The following is a 21,896-nucleotide window of genomic DNA, read 5'->3' on the forward strand; positions in this document are numbered from 1 at the left end:
CCATAGAAAACCCAGATACATATCGGTTAGATAGTTTAATGTAATAAAATGCAACCTTACCTCTTACCGCCTTTTCCTCCCGAGAATGAAATAGGGGAAAATCACCTGGATGTTTCTTTCCAACCTGTTGACAATACATCTGCTCTCTGCCCCCTTCAAGCCGCAGTCTCCCTGGCTCATGCTTTGTCTTTGAGGAGAGCTTAGGAAACGTCAGGACGGAGGTTGAGGAGTGGGTATCTAACAGATGAAACAGTGAGTTCAGGGTGTTGGTAGCTACCATTCGTGTTGAATCAAAGAGGAAAACAGTCCATGAATGCTTTCCAGATGATAAGAAGGGGTTTCATTTGTGCTCATTTCTATTCTTTGCATTCATTGTATTTCAAGTAAGCTAAGAACATTCCTTAAGCTCTGTTTGGATTAATTATCACCACACAGTACAGGTTTTGTAAGTTAAGCTTTCAGGAAATGCCAATTTTCTGTCTAATATATTTATTTGGGACAAATAAATTTCCTTCTTACAGAAATACCGGGCATTTGTGGCCTTTCCAGACTTTTTCCGTAATTCAACCACCACATGGTGGAAGAGGGAGTTGAGAGAACTGTACACCAATCCACGGGAACCAGAGAAGAGCTTGAAGTTCGATGGCTTGTGGATTGTAAGTGTGAACGTTTATGTCTGTGTACATGGGGACAGTTGCCTTTCTAGCTCTGCGTGCCTCAGTATATGTATCCCTGACCTTTAATCCGAAGAGGTAATAGTCATCCAGGGAAGACTTTGAACGCATCAGAGTGCAGCTCTTCCAGTCAGGACCCGCCCACTCTGATACGCCTCTTAGCTTGTATCGTGTCTGAAGCTCTGGCTATAAAAGTCCAAGGTGATAACCAGGAATTCCTTGGAACCGAGCCTACTTTACACCCTCAGTGAGAGTTTTTTCAAATCCTCTAGCCAGTCCTTCTGTAGGGCTTCCCTGATCTTCTTAAGCTGGATTTGATGAATCTCCCTGGGCTGGTATCTATGGGACTATTGGATGGTGAACCGTATACTCTCTGCTTCCTTGTCTCTGGGTTGACAGGATGTAACTCTTTTTAAAAGTAAAGTACTTCTGGGTTTGATATTTCTAGGATATGAATGAACCAGCGAGCTTCGTGAATGGAGCAGTCCCTCCAGGCTGCAAGGATGCCACTCTGAACCACCCTCCCTATATGCCATGTGAGGACCCTTGGCCTTCTCTACTGGCAGCTTCATGGGTACAGGGAGTGAGTCCTGCAAGAGCCCAGCAACCTGGCACTTACCCTGATGCTCAGGGACATCCTGACTGATGCTCTGTTTTGCAGGGGTGTGGAGGGGGGTGCAGCAAAGTAACAAGTCCATTCCTGAGAACTTTACCCAGTTGGGTGTGGGCAAGTTATTGGCCCCTTTGAGTGAATTTCTCAGTTTTTTTTCAGGAAACTCAAGTGGTAATGTCTCCCACAGACTCTATAGTTCAGTGTCTTACTGCCTCAGGCTCATGCGAGTCCCTCCCCAGGAATTTGTTGTGTCACCAGCGGGTGGACAGTAACAGCCTCCCCTTACTATGGAGTCAGTGACTTCGGCACTGTGCTTGTGTTCATGTCTGGGATCCAATTATTATTTTCTCTTTGAGTGGTATGAGCTTTAGCAGATGACTTGCTCTTTCCAAATCTCAGTTTTTTAAACTGTAAAAGGAGGATCATGATATCTTCTTCAAAGAATCATGATAAGAATTATATGAAATAATGTACATGCTAGAAGCTCGGTTGGAGCCTGTCCATGTTTGACAACTGTGTCCTCTGCACACCGCTGCTTTCTCCTCTGGGGTCCTGGGTGCTGACCACACCTGCAGATGCCACTGTAACTAAGAGCCAGGCACATTTCCAGGACGCTGGGGAGAAGAAGGACCCATGCAGAGGTCAGCTTAGCCTTAAGAGTCAGACACTGCCTTGCTTCAATCCCATGAAGCGAGGTCAAGGCTAAACAGGATCAGGCAGGGGTCAATGTCACATTGCTAGATCTTTCTCCTCAGATCTGGAGTCCAGGGACCGGGGCCTGAGCAGCAAGACCCTGTGCATGGAGAGCCAGCAGGTCCTGCCTGACGGCTCACCGGTGCGCCACTACGACGTGCACAGCCTCTACGGGTGGGCCCAGACCAGACCCACATACGAGTGAGTCGTCATGCCCTTCTCCGGTGGGACAGCCTGAGGGGACAGCCTGGGACTGGGGAAGCTCCTCCTTTCATTCCCTCCCCCAAGAGTTCAGTCAGTCAGTTCAGTCGCTCAGTTGTGTCCGACTCTTTGCGACCCCATGGACTGCACCACACCAGGCTTCCCTGTCCATCACCAGCTCCTGGAGTTTACTCAAACTCATGTCCATCGCGTCAGTGATACCATCCAACCATCTCATCCTCTGTTGTCCCCTTCTCCTCCCACCTTCCATCTTTCCCAGCATCAGGGTCTTTTCCAATAAGTCGGTTCTTCAGGTTCTTCCAATGAAGTCGGTTTCTTCGCATCAAGAGTTGGGTAGATTTTAATTATAGCTCTATAGCAATTCTCACTTATTGGGTTGGCCTTAAAATTTGGGTTTTTCTGTAACATGGTATAGAAAAACCCCAGTGGACACTTTTGCCAACCCAGCATTAAACACTCATGAGCATGGAGCCTGTGATCCTAGTGAGGAGGACAGATTTAAATAAGAGCTGGTCGTGCTGGTGAAAGGCTAATAGTCCTCATGGAGGAAACACACATGGAAACACAGGCAATCATCACAGGGTGTGGACGATGCTATAATAACTTTAGCTATTAGAAGGGAACACAGAGGACTGGGTATCTCTTTCCTTGACTTCAGAAGTGACTCATCTCTATTGGGATTTATTTATTTATTTATTTTGTCATTCCTGTTGGCTAGCCAACTGGTGTTCTACTGGATTATCCCTGCCTCATTTTGTGTGCTCAGTCCATGCTTAATAAGAATTATCCTAAGGAAAACCTTATACAGGAATTCACCTTCTTCTTTCCCTAGTATATTAAACTGAGTATTGAGTAAATAGATAGTGAGATTCAGTGACTAGCTATTATTTTTAGGTGATCCAGTGAGTCTATTATGTTCTGTAGTTTTTATAAAACATTGTAAATACCATATAAAGGCACAAGTTTTTAATATGATCTCCATCACCTGGAATCAGTCAGTCAGGACCTCATGACCCGGTTTTCCATGTTCTCTTCTGGGACACATGAGATGCTTTGTCCTTGAGCCGTAGGCTCAGGAGCTCTGGGGCTTTCCTCCCCTGCTCTGCGCTAAGTCACGCCCTTGTCCCCCTCTGAGCAGAGCTGTGCAGGAGGTGACGGGACAGCGAGGGATCGTCATCACTCGCTCCACTTTCCCCTCTTCTGGCCGCTGGGGAGGACACTGGCTGGGTGACAACACGGCTGCATGGGACCAGCTGAAGAAGTCAATCATTGGTGTGTGGGCTGCTGGAGGGAGAGGAGTCAGGATCTTGCATCAAGGATTCTCTGGGGAGGGAGGAGGAGGCAGGTCATGAGTGTCTCGTCTGACCCAGCCATGGTTCTCTTGCAGGCATGATGGAGTTTAGTCTCTTTGGTATATCCTACGTAAGTGTCCTTTTCTGTTCTTTTTAGAAAAAAAGCTTTTATTTATTTATTTGGCTGCCTCGGGTCTTAGTTGCGGCATGTGGGATCTCTCATTGCAGCACACCGATGCAGTAGTTGCGGCACGTGGGCTTGGTTATTCCGTGGCTTGTGGGATCTTAGTTCCCCGAGCAGGGATTGAACCCTTGTCACCTGCATTGCAAGGGGGACTCTAACCACTGGACCACCAGGGAAGTCCCTGTGGTGTCCTTGGGATCACTCCTAATCACGATGCAGATGGTGACATCTTTCAGAAATCATTAACTGGCCCATTTTGTTCTGTCTTGTTTCAGACAGGAGCAGATATTTGTGGATTCTTTCAAGATGCTGAATATGAAATGTGTGCTCGCTGGATGCAACTAGGGGCCTTCTACCCCTTCGCAAGGAATCACAATACCATTGGGACCAAGGTAGGACATTGAGCTCAGAGCTCAAAAGTTCACCAGGAACATAAAATCCCATTTGAACTACAAGCAATGTATAGGCTTCCCAGCTGGTGCAGTGGTAAAGCCTCTGCCTGCCAATGCATGAGATACAAGAGATGAAGGTTCAATTCCTGGGTCGGGAAGCTCCCCTGGAGAAGGAAATGGCAACCCACTCCAGTGTCTCGCCTAGAAAATTCCACGGACAGAGGAGCTTGGCAAGCTATAATCCACAGGGTCGCAAAGAGTCAGACATAGCACACAATGTTGTTTATATTCCCCAAGGACATCTTATAAACCATTAAACCCTTATGTTCTTTTAAAAAAAAACTTGAAACATATTATGAAATTATTACCACAGTAGGGTCAGTTAACGCCTCAATCACTTCACATAATTACCATTCTTTTTTTTGTGGTGAGAACATTTAACATCTATACTCTTAGCAACTTTCAAGTTTATAATACAGTGTTGTTGTTGTTTAGTCACTAAGTAATGTCTGACTCTGTGACCGCATGGACTGTAGCCCGCCAGGCTCCTTTGTCTGTGAGATTTCCCAGGCAAGAATACTGGAGTGGGTTGCCATTTCCTCCTGCAGGGGATCTTCCTGACCCAGGGACTGACCCCATGTCTCCTGCAATGGCAGGCTAATTCTTTGACCACTAAGTTACCAGGGAAGCCCTTATTATATAGTATTGTTAACTATAATAAAACTAAGTATTGAGCAAACTCTGGGAGATAGTGAAGGACAGGGAAGAGGACAGGGAAGTCTGGCGTGTGGCAGTCCATGGGGTCTCAAAGAATTAGACATGACTTAGCAATTGAACAACAGTCATTAGTTATAGGCACCATGCTGCACATCTAATCACCAGAAATATTTAACTTCTAACAAGAAGTTTTTATACTTTGACAATCCATCTCTGTCCATCCTGCAATCTGAATTGAAAATGGGCAGAGGAACGGAATAGACAGGTTTCCAAAAAAAGATATACAAATAGCCAACAGATACATGAAAGAATCTTCATGTTTCAGTGAATCATATTCCTCAATGTTCTTCAGATTATTCTTTTGGTTTGGGCATTGTACCAGATATGTACCCCCCGCCCCCAGCCCAATTTCTTACGAGAAAGTTTTTCAACTGTCCTGGGAAGGCTTCAGTGATTTCCTTCAGTCTATTAAACATATTCGCTGAGCCTCGTCTGTAGTCATTGTTGGTTTAGCTGTGTGTGATCTTCCTTTGGACTAACCGTGCAGCGACCTCTTTAAGTCCCCTAGCTCCCCTAAGCACCGAACACTCTTTTTTTTCTCCTTAGAGGCAAGACCCCGTGTCCTGGAATTCTACTTTCGTGACAATCTCCAAGAGTGTCCTGGAGACCAGATACACCCTGTTGCCGTATATCTACACCCTGATGCACAAGGCCAGCACAGAGGGCAGCACCGTCGTGCGGCCTCTCCTCCATGAGTGAGTGTCCAGCCAGGATCCCAATGACTGTGATAATTTCCATCTATATAGTAGCTGTTTCAGAATTCTTCCAAATTAAAGACATGACTGTCTTTTCCAAAAGCTCTCTAGGCACAGACCATACATTATGACTCTTCTAAGCATGGTGTCAGTCACACCTTCACTCTGTGATAAAAGGCTACTGAATATTTTAAAAAATTCAACATGATAGACAATGCAACATAGAATAATTTCTTTCTAATTTGGGCATTTGTAGTAGCTCACATCATAAAAGAAGGCATTCCAGGGGGATATCTGAGGAATGAAGGCCATGCTTGCACTGAAGTTTAAGAAGTTGGACATACTGATAGCAGAGGACATGTCTAAACCCAACCATTTCTGGGTTTGAAGAACATGACATGTAGAAAGTGAATATGTATCTGATTAAGGTAGATCTAGGGAAAGAATAAAGATGGCATAGAATGCAGCTGCATTTCCAACTTAGGTATGAATTTGAGGAGTTTCTTCAAGGCCTTGACCTGGCCTCCTGTAGAGGGGGTCCTAACTGTGATACCTTGGTTTCCCTCCCCAGGTTTGTGTCAGACCGGGTGACCTGGGATGTAGACAGTCAGTTCCTGCTGGGCTCAGCCTTCCTGGTCAGCCCTGTCCTGGAGGCTGTGAGTATGGAGGCCTCTGATGAATAGGGGATCCCGACTGTGAGGCCAGAGACTAGTTAAGGAGCAGAGGCCTCATCGGATTGGGGTCCTGAGAGGTGCTTCCTTATTCTTCATCTGCCTTTGTCTCTTCTTCTCCCTCTGAACTGAAGTCCTTCACTTAGATGTTCCAATCTTCAGCTTCCTCATCTTTAAAATCAGCATATCAAGTTCTGATTCCTTGAACAGTCGAGAAGGAAAAAACCCTCCGTTATACTTGAAGATATAATTGTTTCTTCTTTAATTGAAATGAGTAGGAGTCAGGTGGGGGCAGTACTGTTAATACAAAGAAATCCTTCCTACCCTCTGTCACTGTTAAAGCAAAACTTTTCAGAAGTTTTTGCAGCAATGTGTATAATGTCATCACTGGCCAGCCCTTCCCTTCCCTTCCTCCAAAAGAGGTCCTTAGGCAGCCATTTCTTTACTTCTTTTATTGATGATTAGGCTTCTGATGAAAATATCAGTTAAATGGATTTTCTCCAACACTTATTGCACTAATTATAATTTCTGAAGTATTGATGTCCATAAACCTGCAATTTTTCTTTTTCTTTTTTTTTCTGCTCTAGACCCAACCTCAGTTTGTCTCTTTGAAGAGGATATGGGATAAGCCTATAGGCAAATGATGATTTTTTTTTCCTCTGTAAGTTCCGGATCCCAGAGGGTTTTACAGAAGCCATCACTTTTGGTTAGGCAAATCTCCCAGTTTGAGAAGAGGGCAGGGAAGGAAGCCATTCCCAACACCAGTGACCTCTAGAGAGGAGAGGTCTGTGGGTCCAAGGCCATTACTGTTGTTTTGGCTCCTCTCCTATGCAAATGGGTTGCTCTGCCCTCCGTAGCTGAGCCTACTGCACTCACACCTTATTTTTGTTTAATTTTAGAATGCCAGAGATGTCACTGCATATTTCCCTAGAGCCCGCTGGTATGATTACTACACGGTAAGTTTTTCTGATTGCCTCTATAGAACCTGGGGAAACGGTAGCACTCAGTCTTCAGACTCTGACAGACCTCAGGTCAAATTCTGGCTCGGTACCCACTTGTGTGCTCTTGAATGAGTCAGTTTTGCCCTCATGGACTCGGTTTTCTCACCTCCAGGTGGGGAAAGGCCACTTTGCTCACAGAGTTGCTGTGAAATGCATGAAGGCGTCTCCTGCCGTACCTGGCTTTTTGTGGGTGTTCTTTGCTAGTTTGTCTCTTTCCTTACAACACCACCACTTTTCACAGTGCTGTGTAATGGCAGACACTAGAAAAATGCTTGAAGTTGTGCTGGAAACTATGGTTTTTGTTTATATCCTCCCTGTTAGACTGGAAGTTCATAAGTATTAGGAACCTTTTCCTCTCTGTCTTTTTACATACCTCCTTCTATAGTAGAGATGCCCAAAGCGTTGTTGAATGTACTTTCTAAGGTAAGCAAGGTCCTTGGCGTGTGTAAAAGGTTCATAGAACATAAGGCCTGACTCCTACGAGCTGGTGTAACGTAACTGCATTTAGAAATGGGGAAGGAACACAACCTTCTCCATCATACAAGTTTTCTGGGCTAGTCTGAACCCCAGAGACTCAGCTGGGGAAGCAGAGTCTTTCACAGAAGGTTCCAGCAGGGACCCTTTGCTGGGATACAGAGAAGTCAGAGTTTAATTCTTTTTTTCTTTTTGGTAGATTTTTTAGGGTTTTGTAAATAGGTATAATATGACAGATCAATATGTCATCATCCTTTTTCAGAAATGCTTTTTACTGTTATTTTTTTATATTCTCCCAGATTACATTAAAATAATATTGTCAATTCAGAAAATAAAAACAAACTTGAAGTAACATATTAGATAGCATATCACTATCTATTATATGCTAACTGTATAATTAATACCTACTTCATTATATAATTATATATTAGTAACCATATATAATTATATGTTATTTAATATGTCATATATATCACTATTTATTATAAATCAATTATATAATTAATATATACCAATTAATTATATAGCTATGTATATGTTAATGTATGTCTGGGAAGAAATGATAATGTTACAGATTTATTCCTAGAGTGTATATATTTTACCAAAAAAGTCCAAGAAGGTTTCATAGCAGCAAGATTTGTAAAAGAGCAACAAACTGGAAATAAGCCAAATGTCCATCAACAGTAAAATGGATAAGTGGATTGTATTCTATTTTTAAAACTAAACACTAATAAAGTGTTGCTACACAAATAAAGATAATAAATATCACAAACATAACCTTGAGCACAAATGGCCAGATACAAACCAGTAAAGAGTGTATGATTCCATTTATGAAATACAAGTTCAAAACCAGGCAAAAATGATAAAAATCAGAAAAGTTGCTGCCTTTGGTATGGTGCTTATTATGAGAGGGGAGGAGAGAGCCATTTGAGATGCTGGTAATAGTCATCTATCTAAGTGGTGGTTTCATGGGTGTGTTCACTTGGTAAAATTTTATTGAGCTGTGTACTTGTTATTTGTATAATTTTCTGTACATATGTTATTAATAAGTTAACTAGAAAATTTGTTTCCTCAGAAAGATGAGAAGATATGCCTAAAATAAGAAAGCATACTTTAAACAAGACTTACTCACAAAGCAATCCTTGCAAATTAAAGGCATGATGCAGGAATTTTGCTTAAAAGGAAATTATAAGGTACAATCTAGGAAATTACCCAGAAAGTAGAACAGACAGGCAAAGAGATGGAAAGCAGGAAAAGAAAAAATAAGAAAGCCCCACTTGTTTTGAGAACTCCCATTTTTGCGCATTTTCTCTGCTGCTTGTCCAGTGGAACTGGGAATGAGCAATTGCTTGCGTGAAGGGTGGGCGAAGAATGTAAGACTCCTAGCTCCCTATCTGGTGGCTCCCACTTCCGGGACGTCATGACTCTTCCTCATTGCTGCCTTGGTAGTTGTGGACTCTCATCCCCTACTGTCACTTCTGGGCTCATCTGACTGCAAAAGCAACATGGTGTGCTTACTCTTGATCTTCAGGCCCCACCTGTTTGATGAAGGGGCAGGTATCTTGAGGCAGGACAGGCTGGTGCACTTCTGCCAAAGCTGACCTTCATCTACTTGGACTCTCGGATTCTCTAAACAAGCTGCTGAATCAGCAGTTGATAGCTCTTCGCAGAGTTTTTGCCTGTCTTGGTCATGCCTATGTGACTGCACATGCCATGATGTTGGCTTCTATCCACCCCTCTTTCCTTTCTATCCTACATTACCATTTGTAGACTATTGGGACAGGGAGAAGCATGGAACTATTCTGACTTGTCTTATTGATTACCTATTTTAGTTAAGACTAAGAGCATACAGTGTGTGTGAATCAGTTTTTATCTACTTCGCTTGTGGCCATTTTGTTTGTTTACAGTGTAGACTATATACTGGATTTTAAAAACAGTGCTTTTCAGTCATATTCAGTGATTACACGGTTGGTGAGAATTCTCCTGTACAAAGTCATGTTATGTTGTCTATTCTTATTTTAATAGTGCTGCTTTAAGATTTGACCTTAGAGTCATGTCTTTATGAATATTTTAACAGGCACTTTTTAGGCGAGCCCAGTCAGAAATGATTTAAAGGAAAGTAAACAAGCTTGTGACTCATCAGGTACTAGAAAGGAAATCATGAGAAGGTATCATATCCTATGTAGCCACAATGTGTGGTAGAATGAAAAAAAAAATGGAAGAAATAAAGAATTTGATAAGAAGATAACTTTGACAGTTTTACATGCATCAAGTTTCACTTGAAGGTAGAATCATCAGTCCAGTATTCATAAGATACTGGAATAAATTGTCATTAGAGAGCATATAATTCACTTTTCTCAAGATATCAGTGAGGAAATTGAAGAAGCCCAGAGATATGGGCTGGAATTTGTATTAAGTTCTGTAGACTCTGGAGTCCTGAGGCCGCCCTTGAAACAGAGTCTGACCCGGGGAATGTGATACAGATCAAATCTGTATAGAATGAACATCAGGGACCAAAAGTGAAGAAATGGTAGCTTTGCTCCTTGCCCCTAAAGTGGTGATTCTCAGATGGGAGGACTGGCCTGCCAGGGGACACTGGCCAAGCCCGGGGATATTTTTGGTTGTCACAATGTGGTGGAAGGTGGGGGAGAGGCTGCTGGCCTCTGGGGGATGGACATTGGTCAACATCCAGAAAGCACAAAACAGCCCCCACAATAGAGTTAGCTGGCCCAGAATGTCCATAGTGCTGAATATGAGAAGCTGGGCTCCAGCTTGAGAACATGTTAGGAAATAATTGAGGTTCATGGCTTGGGGTGAGAGCCACTTCTCCCTGTCACATATGGGGCAAGATCAAGATGTGAAACATAAAGGAAGATACAGTGACTTAAAGATAAGGATTTGTGAAGCAGGTCCATTCACTTTAATGATTTCTGTCAAGTAGGAGTCAAAGGTGTTAGTGAAGTTGGTGGGAGCAGGGCATGGGGCAGTGGAGGGAGATGGAGGCAGAGTGGGGACCAAGCAAAGGGAAGGTCTGGACATGTCTTTGTGGGGAGTGAGTCAGGAGCCGAATAAAATAAAAGGATCGCTCAGGCTCCTCTGGCAGTGCTGCTGGAGGCAGAAACAGGATGTGGAGTGAGGCTAGGGTGAGAGGCAGCTATGGTTGGGATCCTGACCTGATGTCCTGGCAGCCTGGAGCCCACACAGCAGGTGGTGAGCCTGGGAAAAGCGTGATAACCGATGCCAGATGGCAGCAGGTCCCGAGCGTGACAAGATGGCTTGTAGATCATTGTCCAGACAGAGGCGTTCCCTTATCATCCCTGACCTTCTTCTCGCCCACAGGGTGTGGACATTCAATCCCGGGGTGAGTGGAAGTCCTTGCCGGCACCTCTTGACCACATTAATCTTCATGTCCGTGGGGGCTATGTCCTGCCCTGGCAAGAGCCTGCACAGAACACCCACTTAAGGTGAACAAGGGCCCCAGATTTCTCCTTTCCACGCCTGTTAACTCAGAGCCTGGTGAAGCCCCCCAATCTGTAAACTGTACCCTCAGGCCCAAAAGCACTTTTACGGGGCTGGCCAAAAAAGTTCATTTGGGTTTTTCTGTAAGATGGTATGGAAAAATTTGAATGAACTTTTTGGCTAACCCAATAGTAAACATTTTTGTTTGCTTGCTTGCTTGTGTGGATTTTAGCCTTTTTTTTGAATTTTGTACTCTTCAAACAATTCTTAATTAACAGCTATTTGAGATCTAAGTGGGTGAGGTGTTAGGTTTAAATAGTGACATTTGAAATGAAAGTCAAATAGGAGCAACCACGGTTCATGCTAGTTTTAAAAGACTACCCAGGAGCCTGGCATGCTACAGTCCATGGTATTGTGAGAGTCTAGGTGGTTCAGCAACTAAACCACCACCACCACCAGGGACTTCCTTGGTGGTCCAGTGATTTGATTTTACCTTCCGATGCAGAGGGTTCGGGTTTGATCCCTGGTGAGGCAGCTAGGATCTCACATACCTCGTGGTCAAAAAACCAAAATGTGAAACAGAAGGAATACTGTAACAAATTCAATAAAGACTTTAAAAATGGTCCACATCAAAAAAACCTTAAAAGACCATCTGGATCATAATTGTCTCTTTGCTAAGAATATTATTGCTAAAAACTTGTGTAAGCCAGATGGAAACTGAGGATGAGATTCCTTACATGCAAGGTTTAAAAATTCTAGGCCTAATGTATAACCTATATATTCTAGACCCATATAATAATTGATAATAGCTGACATCAGGTGAATGCTTGCTCTGTGCCTAGAACTGTACTAATATGGAGACTTCTATTTAGAGATTTTCTATTTTTCCTAACAAAAGGAAAACTAAGCCCTTGGTATTAGTACTGTTATCGTCCCCATTTTGCAGATGAGCAAAGAGAAGCTTCAGAAGGTTAAATGATTAACTTAGAGTCACAGAGTTAGTAAGTAGTTGAACAGAGACTAAAATCCATGTCTATCTGATGTCAAATTAAAATCCTTGAAGCTCTATTTATTTGATTGCAAAAATTCAGTTAAAAACTGAAGAACTTAGGACATATGTAAGCAGAACTCCCTGTACATGTGAGGATAAGGTCGTGAAGGAAGAAAGACTGAAACATTAGGCTTTCCTCACAGTGGGGAAAGAAAGGAAACCAGTGCATTTGCTTATAGTTCTTTTTAGACGTTGTAGAACTCCTGTGAGTTTATAGAGCCTTAAAATTCCACTTGATTCATTCATTCATTCCTGACATGAAATTGTCGAGTTACGGAGTCAGAACTAGAGCTAGATCCCAAGTCTCCAGAGTCCTAGTATCCAGTCTTTATATCTTGCAGCACTTCCTTTTTGTTTTTACAAAAATGCTTGGTTTGTGGCTATGGCTTTGTTTTTACCCAATGTCTTTTTCCTACCTCACTGCAGCCGTCAGAAATTCTTAGGTTTCAAGGTTGCCTTGGATGATGAGGGGGCTGCTGAAGGCTGGCTCTTCTGGGATGATGGGCAAAGCATTGGTGAGTAAGGGCTGCTTCCAATTCCTTCATGTCAATATCAGGTTCCTGGATATCTTATAGGGCTACAATTTCCTTTTATGTGTTAAGAAAATTGTGCATTTTAAAATATAGCCATTTGTTACTCATAATACATGATCTTTGTGCCTCATCTATGTGAAGCTTAGTTCAGAATCTCTCACCATTATCTAGCTGTCCTAATCCATTGTGAAAAAGGGCAATATAAGGAGCTGTAGGGAAAGTTTCTTTGCAGCCAACTGAGCTATACTTCCATATATGGTTTATGTTCAAAGGCAATTCCCTAATTACGTGTTCCACTAAGAAAAGCAATAGCTGTGCTATTATTCGGAGGAGGCGGTTTCTATTAAGAGTTTACAGGAGTTAGTAAACTCTCAGAAGGATGTCTCAAGTACTATTGTTATTTCTATGCCCAGGGGTGTCCAATAGAACTTTCTGTAACAATGGAAATGATCTGTATTTGGATTGTCCAACATGGTAGCAATTAGGCATATGTGACTGTTGAGCACTTAGAATGTGACAAGAGTATTTGAGCAACCGAAGCTTAAATTTTATTTGATTGTAATTAATTTAAATTTAAATAGCTACATTCGTCTAGTGGCTGCTATCTCAGACAGCACAGTTCTAGAGGATAGGCAGTGTCTTCTGACTGAGTGATAAGGAGCTCCGAAAGAGGCAAGCCTCTGGGGAAGAGGGAGGAAGCCACAGAGTTAGGGTGTGTTGTGGGGAAGTACCTGTAATAGTAAGGCTTTGGCTAGTCCATCCTTGAAGATATTCTCCCTGGACCTGTGGCATAAATTAAGGATAAGAACAAAAAAGTCTCTTCTCTGGAGACTGCATTTAAAAAATTGCCTAAAACCACCCAAGATTAACCGACCAGTTGTACACCAGTCTTGCTGTTTGTGATGTGGGTGTGCATGCACGTGTGTGCATATATGTGTCTCTAGCAGAAGAAATTTGGGAATTCCGAGGTGACTACCAAGAAGCTGGGAATCACAAAAGAGAGAAGAGGATTAAGAATGATGTTAGAAAACGCCATTATAGGAGGGGACTCTGTTAGACTGAGGCATCTGTATACACTTGTTTCAGACAGTCTGTGTAAACTGAGGTTGGGGGCAGATTCTGACTCATCTCTCTCAGAATGAAAGTCTGTAAAGAAGAAAAATAAAATTTAAAAAGATCACGAACAAAAAACATCCTTACTTTCCCAACCAAGATAGGTAAGCCGTTAGAATTCTAGGGTGTAGTTCCAGGTCATGCTTACTTTGTTGTTTGTTTGCAGATACCTATGAAAAAGGACTCTATTACCTGGCCCACTTTTCCGTCAGCCAGGTGAGTGTGGCTGGGACTATGAAGGGTGAATGTAGGGTTCTGCCAGCTTACTAGGGTGCTGGACGTCGTAGGATATACATCATCACTTAGAATTCCTTCACTGTTCACGTTACTAACTTGCACCTTCAGTTCAGTTCAGGTGCTCAATCGTGTCCGACTCTTTGCGACCCTGTGAACCGCAGCATGCCAGGCCTCCCTGTCCATCACCAACTCCCGGAGTTTACCCAAACTCATGTCCATTGAGTCAGTGATGCCATCCAACCAACTCATCCTCTGTTGTCCCCTTCTCCTCCTGCCCTCAATCTTTCCCAGCATCAGAGTCTTTTCAAATGAGTCAGCTCTTCGCATCAGGTGGCCAAAGTATTAGAGTTTCAGCTTCAACATCAGTCCTTCCAATGAACATCCAGGACTGATCTCCTTTAGGATGGACTGGTTGGATCTCCTTGCAGTCCAAGAAACTCTCAAGAGTCCTAACCCTAACTTGCATCTTACCCTTTCTCTAGACTTCAGATAGAGATGTCAAGTGCTCCCAGGAAGTTTTCTGTGATTAAATGCACTCATATTTCATCAGTAACTTAGTCCAATTCACCAAGCAAGATGGGCAGACCATTTCAATGTTTTCTAGCCCTTGTTCCTATGTTGCCTTGGAATGATTGGCATACTGTGTTACTTCTCCACATGTGGAATATAAAGGTTCCTGCTAGCTGAGATTCTTTGTTTCCTTAGAGTTGGGGTGACTCTAGAGACCTTACTGGTGTTTAACCAGTGCAAAGTTGGGTGATGGCTGGCGATAGGAGGCAGAATGCTAAAACCATGGTCTCACTGTACAAGGTCACAAGGTGGGGACTCTTAAATTCTTATTTCATGCTCTACATCTGTGCCTAAAAAGCGGTTGTAAGAAATTTGAACAAATTTTGCTGTTTTTTTTTCCCCGTCCTCTCGTTTCTTTTGTCTCCAATTGACAGAATATGATGCACAGTCATATAATTTTCAACAACTACATCAGCAATACAAACCCTTTGAGACTGGGCTACTTTGAGGTCTGGGGAGTGGGCAGTGACTCCATTTCCAGTGTCAGCATCTCTGCAAGTGGCGTGGTTATAACACCCACCTTCTCCTACAACTCTACAACACAGGTTTGTGACCAGTTCAAAGTCCAAATGGTATTTCCCAACCCTGAGCTATGGAGTGCAATTCCTGCCTGCTCCCATTCCCAACAACACCCTCTCCTGCAAAGCCTTTCTGGAATCCCTCTGTGTTCAGGGTGTCTGGGTGGACAACATAGAAATGAAGGGAAAGTTCAGAGTTTGTCACCATCTGGAATTGATGGTCTGGATCCTTATCTGTCATGTATGTCCTCCTGTCTGCAAACTTAAGGAAAACTTGTCTTTGATCTACTTCTCAAACAGCTTTAACTACTGCCTTTCATCAATTATAAGACACCCATCAGTTAAAGGTTGCTGCATTTTTTCATGTGCCACAAAGAAAGAAAACAAGATTACAAAAGCATGAGACAATGCTTTCCTCTCACTTAAAACTTCTACTTAAAAGTACAGAAGCTTTAACAAAACTCCTTTAAACAGAGATTTTTATCATTTTAATATGATACTACAGAGGAAAATGTTGGGTAGAGACACATGGACATTGAGACATCTGCATCAAAGTATTAATAATTTAAAAGAGGTAAACTCTGAATGTGAGGAGATATTAGACATATCTTAGCCAATTTGTATCACACATTCTCTTCGATTTAAGTTTCTATGTAAAATTTTAATTTACTTTAAGTTACTATTTAAATTAAATATTTGCCTTAATATTTAACAATTAAGTAAATTAAATACTGAATTTCATAATTAAATAACTTACATGAAATATTTAAATTTCTATGGTAACATCTAATTTACTTTATTTTTTTTAATTTACTTTATTATTTTAACAGGAGGCTATGTGGCATGGAATTGGTTAAGGTATCTCCTCTCTATTATCAGAGGTATTGGTGATACATCTTTTTGTGGAAATTCTTTCACTGCTGTCTATGAAATTTTCTCCAAAGCCACTTATATGTCTTATACAAGTTTTCATCATAGCATTTTCTTTATTTTACTGTCAGTAAAGATTTATATTCATTTCTGAAATAATCTTTAAGTAGTTTGCAGTCTGTCCATTCATAATACCAGTAATAACAATGAAGTTCACACACACACAGACGAACAGTCGTCAGGAGAGCTACTTGTTCACAGTAATTCCGAGGCTGTTGATTGTAGAACAGATCTTGAATATTAAATATGTGAAAAATCTGTACCTTGGAATTACTGCAGTGCAGTGGTCCTAGTACCGAGCCTCATGGTAAATGGGCTGTTTCCTTATGTGCTTGCTTCTTGCTTTGCACAGAACTGTTTTTCTCTCATAATCCTTTCTGATTACAAGGCCTGAAACAAAAGATTTCCTTCAGTTTTGTGTTTTTATTTGTTTCCTCATGTTTGTGGTTTTCTTGTCAACCAACTTCCCCAGCTCTACCAAGAGCTTATAAAGGACTTTGCCCAAGTTTGTTGCTGACACACAAGCTGACTGCTGCACGTGTGGTGAAACTATGGAAAGTATTTGCCTAGAAAAAAATACTGAAATATCGACTCTTTCTGGACAATCATCAAGGCACTATGAGGGAATAGGAGAAGTGGGAAACAAAAGGAGAGCTCCGAGTAATGGAAATGAGAGCATTGTCTCCAATTTATCTGTGCAATTGCTTCTCTGCAGTGGTTGTGTGTTTCAATATTTAGGGTCTTGTCATCTTTTCCCTATCACTGAATGCTTTTTGTACTCTAAGGGATTAAGAAACACCCTTCTCACCTGAAAATCTGAGGGTGGTCTGGAAGCTAGGCAATGACTTGTGAAAGTGTCTGTGGATCACTGGCTTCTGTCTGTTTTGTTCAACTGCAGGAAACTTCCATCACCAGATGTCCAATACTTTTTCTTTGATTCCCAACAGGTGTTAAATATTGATGTGACCAGCAGAAACATCAGCCTACATAATTTCACTTCATTGATGTGGAGAAGCACGCCGAATTTTTAGAGCAAGATCCTAACCTCAGATGGCTTTGAAACTACTTGTATATTCGGTTGGCCAAAAAACTTCGTTTGGGTTTTTCCTCAAGATGTTACAGAAAAACCTGAACCTACTTTTTTGGCCAACCCAATGCTTCATGCTCATAAAATTATTGTGTGTTGCTAATCAGTGTATACCCAGTATGGCTAAAATATTTTCTTAGTTTTGTTTTGTTTGGTCTGTGGTTTAGCCCTGTGGAATAAGCTGGGGGGAGGTGTGGAAAACTGTGGGTTATCTTAATGTCTCTGTGTGATTAGAATGTACTGATGGCTCATCATATATTGACTGAAGATGCACTGGGTCCATGATGAAGCATGTGTGCATGTGTATGTGTGTGTAATTAGGTGATGGACCCACTCCTGCTAAATACACAAGCTACAGCTTTCCAGGGCAGGTCAGGTCCTGGAGTTAACTAACACCACAAAAAAAAAAAAAAAAAAATCCAGAAAGAACATCTGCCAGGTGGTTATAAGGAGATGGGATAGTATGCTAAGAGCATGAGCCAAAGGGAAGAAAAGGCAAATGCAGGGAAGATAAGTAGGAAAGGTGAGAGACAGCAGGTGATAAGGACAAAAGTAATCATGACAAGTAAAAGGATAACGCAAAAATATGAAGAATAGCAGCCTCATTGGAAGGAGGAAGGAAGAGCCAATTCATTTGAAAGCAAGAGGAGGGGTTAGGAGGAAATTCTTAACACAAGGGAATAGGGCTGGGGTGAGATTTGAGCAGGCAAAGTTGAAGGAAGGAGTTTGAATGTAAAAAGTAACTTATTTTATTTCTTTTTACTGTGGTGTGCTTTGAAATGTGTAAATCTTATTTCTCTATTCTGTGCCTAATGTACATAACCACAATTCACACAAATGCATGCAATTTATATGCCAAAGGAAAATAAATGAGCAGATTTACAAGAGATTTTGAATTCTGTGGTAATCTGAGCATGGGTAATCTCACTTCGGCATTAAGACTTCTTCTTATTCAGCCAACCCTTGTGAACTGGTCTTGTTCTCTTTGGCATCAGAGTGCCTGCAGGGTAATTCACCAGTGGAATGAACAGACCTGTGATTATCCACCCTTTTCCTTATGTCTCTGGCATGGGTTTCTCTTAAGGCTTAGGTTTGTGGGAGAGTGTACTTAGATGATTGTTGTTTTAATCATCATAAAAATTACTATATTGGGTAACATATCAACCCTGGAAAAAACAGAATTTGGAATGGTATTGGTTAAAACACTAGATGGTTAGAATTTGAGAACAAAGAAATTACATACTAATGTTTAACAAAGATATTTAAGTATTACTTGAAAATGAGTATATTGGAGATAGTGTTTACTTTTCTATGTCTTTTTAATTTCTTTTCTTTTTAAAATTGATGTATAGTTGATTTACAATATTGTGTTAGTTTCAGTTGTACATCAAAGTAATTCAGCTATATATGTATATGTTAATACATACATATATATTTTTCAGATTATTTTCCATTATAGGTTATTATAAGATACTGAATACTGTTTCCACACAGAGAACATGTCCGTAGTAAATCCTTGCTGCTTATCTATTTTAAATACAGTAGTATGTATCTATTAATGCCCCTACTCCTAATTCATCACTCCCACCTTCCCCCTTTCTTTCTTTTTTTTTTTTTTTTGTTTTTTGATGCCAGGAAGCCAGATTATACTTCTATACTCATGTGTCAGTGCCTCCATAAGGCTACAGAAAGATGACATTATTAACCTTAGTGTTCTAATTATCAAAATAAAAAGCTTTTGGATGAGGGCTTGCACAAATTTAGGCAACTGGTGAAACATGGAAATATGGCCACAGGGACCCCTTGATCAAAAAGGTGGGAAACTTGTCAGCCATCCTATGATAAACCCGGGGAGGCTACCAGGAGGAAACAATTATTTACTTGATACTTGAGAAATATTTCATGTTATCATCAAGGACATATTGGTAGAAATTGGCTCTGTCTGCTACAAAATGCTTAAGAACATTTCTGACTAGAGAATCCTGGTTGCCAAGTTTCTGAGTGAGGCATGGAAGGGTTGGCAACATTTATGGAGTCAAGGACCCTCTCGGCAGTCTAGTGATACCCACGGAACCCCTCCTGAGAGTGATGTTCTTAAATGCATAAAGTTTAATGCACACTGTTGGAAAAGAATCTTATTATATTAAAGTGTGTGTTCAGTCACTCATTCATGTCCGACTCTTTGTGACCCCATGGACTGTAGCCCTCCAGGCTCCTCTGTCCATGGGATTCTCCAGGCAAGAATATTGGAGTGTGTAGCCATTCCCTTCTCTAGAGGATCTTCCCAACCTAGGGATCAAACCTGTGTCTCCTGCACTGTGGGTGGATTCTTTACTGGTGAGCCACTGGGAAAGCCCTCTTTATAATAAAATACACTTCTGCAAAATGTTTTAAAAGTTTAATATAGTACTACACGAGGTGTTTTAAAATTATTAAATAATAAGATTTAACTGTGGGTCTAATAATGTCAAAGCTTCAATGTGATGAACAATATTTTGAGGTATTTACTACAGTTTCTTAATGTGACATGAAAATATTATTGATTCTGTTTTTGAAAAACTCCTGTGCACTAGTAAAATTACTGCACCCCTCATAATCTAAGGAACTTCAGTTAGAAATTGGTGAAAAAAGATATATTTTCCCCATCTATGTTTACAGATTCCTAAGTTATACCTTTTGGAGTTCTGGGGACACCGGTTCAAGAACCTCTTGAACTTAAGGCACGCCAGCTTCCCAGACTTTGGTTCAGCAACTCAGACCCTGTGTAATTGTGACCGTTGCAAGACTTCCCAAGCCTTAGTCTGTCACCTTCTCCTGAATTCATGCATCCTTTTGGGTTTTAAGCAGGCATATGGACATGAAGACATTTAGTCTGGAATTAGAAAGATTCTGAATAGCTCTAGAAAAGGAGATCGGTGGGGTATTTGGGTCTCGCTTAGTTTCTCTCTCTGGAGCAGAAAAGAGCAAACTCTTTTCTGAGTTTAAGGTTGATCCCACCTTGCTCCATAACAGGGGTTAGGTCTGCTGATCAGGGCATTTTGTACGGCTTTTGTCTGAGTGAGAAAATCTCAGAAGCAAGCTTTAGGGTCAGGGACTTGGTTAGGTCACGTTATCACTCTGGGATGCTGTTTACTTCCTTATCTGCAAAATACTGGTGTTAGACTAAAGCAGTGACTTCCAGATGATGGGCTGTGCAGAGCTTTGGGCTCTTTCTTACCCTCTGAGAGTGGGGAGAAGGCAGAGTAGCAGGGTTCTGAGTGCCTAACTCTGGCTTTGGTCATTCACTAGCTTACATACTGGAACTCTAGTTGAACAAAGGATTTTAAATGTATATTTAAATATAATAAATATATATATATTTATTTACATACTTAGTATATGTTATATATATTTAAAATCTTTAAGTGGAGTATACATGCATGCATCCTTATATATAGCACACATATCATATATATGTAAAAAATTTGAAAATCAGTGTACCAGATCAGCAGTCCTCAAATATTTTGGTTCCAGCACATCTTTACATTCTTAAAAATGATTGCGGATTCCCAGAGCTTTTGTTCATGGGGTTGTAGCTATTGATAGTTATCATATTGAAAATTAAAGTAACTATATTTTCCAAAATAAAAACATTTAGTCAGAAGAGTTGTATAATTTTGCATTTTTACAAATTTCTTTAAAATCTGGCTCAATGGAGAAAAGAAAGAATTCTCACAGCTGCTTCTACATTCAGTCTTTTGTGATAGCACATTACGTAGCCTCTGGAAAACTCCACCATATGCTCACGACAGAGAGTAAGACAGGCAAATAGCTTCTCGGTGTTTTTATGAAAATAGTTGTACCTCACAAAACTCCTGAAAAGGTCACTAAGACCTCCCAGAGGTTGATCCCTGGCCCACACTTTGAAGACTACCGCACACAGAGCCATACATTTGTGGCTACCCCAGAGCAGCTCCCCAAACATGGCCCTATGCTTATGACTCCGGTCAGCTATGAGGGAAAAGTCTGGGGTCCTTTTGACATATTCTGTCTTCTACAGGTCATATAATTTCATCTTTTCATGTATGCCAAAATTAAAAATAACAATCCCAAATATTTTTACTTAAAGAGGAAGAAAGTCATTCTTTTCTATTAAGAGCATCCTTGTTATAACATCAGTGACTGTAGATACCTACAAAGACAAGCTTGTGTTGACCTTGGCAGGTATGGTCTGGGTCTCACCAACATCTGTCCCCTCCTTGTCTTGGCAGCAATGTCACTGAGAGTTTGGCATCTGGCCTTGGAGGATGGGGTCATACATATTGTTGGTTTCTGATCTGAAGATTCCCACCATCGGTTTGCTTTTATCTCTTTCTGAGAGAAAAGAGTTCTGCCAGTATTCACTTTCCCATGCCTTCTTATTAATAAGCAATGGGAAGATGTTGGCTAACAAATTTGTCTCTTCCCTTCAAAATGTTTGTTACTTTTTCATTGGTCAGCACAAGCATGTGACCCAGGATCTTGCGGTTGCTAGTTAGCAAAAAGGGATGGCAAAGCTCGTTGTTTTCTGCCCTTTAGGAACAGATGATAGCTGGGATCATCAGTTAACGTTTAGCATGAAAGATGTCACCAGTGGGCATGGGACGTGGGGAGTGAAGTGTAAATGACCACACAAAGAATAGAAAGATCTTGCGTAACAATAAATCTCTTGGCTTGATCTTTTGCCAGGAT

General features: G+C 41.4%; 1 protein-coding gene across 8 annotated transcripts in view; it reads left to right on the forward strand.

Moving 5' to 3' along the window:
* MGAM (maltase-glucoamylase) overlaps positions 1-18,073 on the forward strand; it is a 96,870-nt gene extending 78,797 nt beyond the window's left edge. For all 8 annotated transcript variants that reach the window (XM_070788281.1, XM_070788279.1, XM_070788285.1 and 5 more), the window contains 14 exons: positions 522-656; positions 1,123-1,210; positions 2,043-2,181; positions 3,341-3,474; positions 3,590-3,624; positions 3,954-4,070; positions 5,394-5,542; positions 6,114-6,198; positions 7,113-7,169; positions 11,028-11,152; positions 12,625-12,713; positions 14,011-14,060; positions 15,026-15,196; positions 17,047-18,073. In XM_070788281.1, coding sequence (XP_070644382.1) covers positions 522-656; positions 1,123-1,210; positions 2,043-2,181; positions 3,341-3,474; positions 3,590-3,624; positions 3,954-4,070; positions 5,394-5,542; positions 6,114-6,198; positions 7,113-7,169; positions 11,028-11,152; positions 12,625-12,713; positions 14,011-14,060; positions 15,026-15,196; positions 17,047-17,130 — 1,458 coding nt within the window. In that variant the 3' untranslated portion in view covers positions 17,131-18,073. The remainder of the gene's footprint in view (positions 1-521; positions 657-1,122; positions 1,211-2,042; positions 2,182-3,340; positions 3,475-3,589; positions 3,625-3,953; positions 4,071-5,393; positions 5,543-6,113; positions 6,199-7,112; positions 7,170-11,027; positions 11,153-12,624; positions 12,714-14,010; positions 14,061-15,025; positions 15,197-17,046) is intronic.
* Positions 18,074-21,896: the final 3,823 nt, after the last annotated feature.

This window comes from Bos indicus, chromosome 4 (genome assembly GCF_029378745.1).
Source record: "Bos indicus isolate NIAB-ARS_2022 breed Sahiwal x Tharparkar chromosome 4, NIAB-ARS_B.indTharparkar_mat_pri_1.0, whole genome shotgun sequence".
NCBI classification, from domain to species: Eukaryota; Metazoa; Chordata; class Mammalia; order Artiodactyla; family Bovidae; genus Bos; species Bos indicus.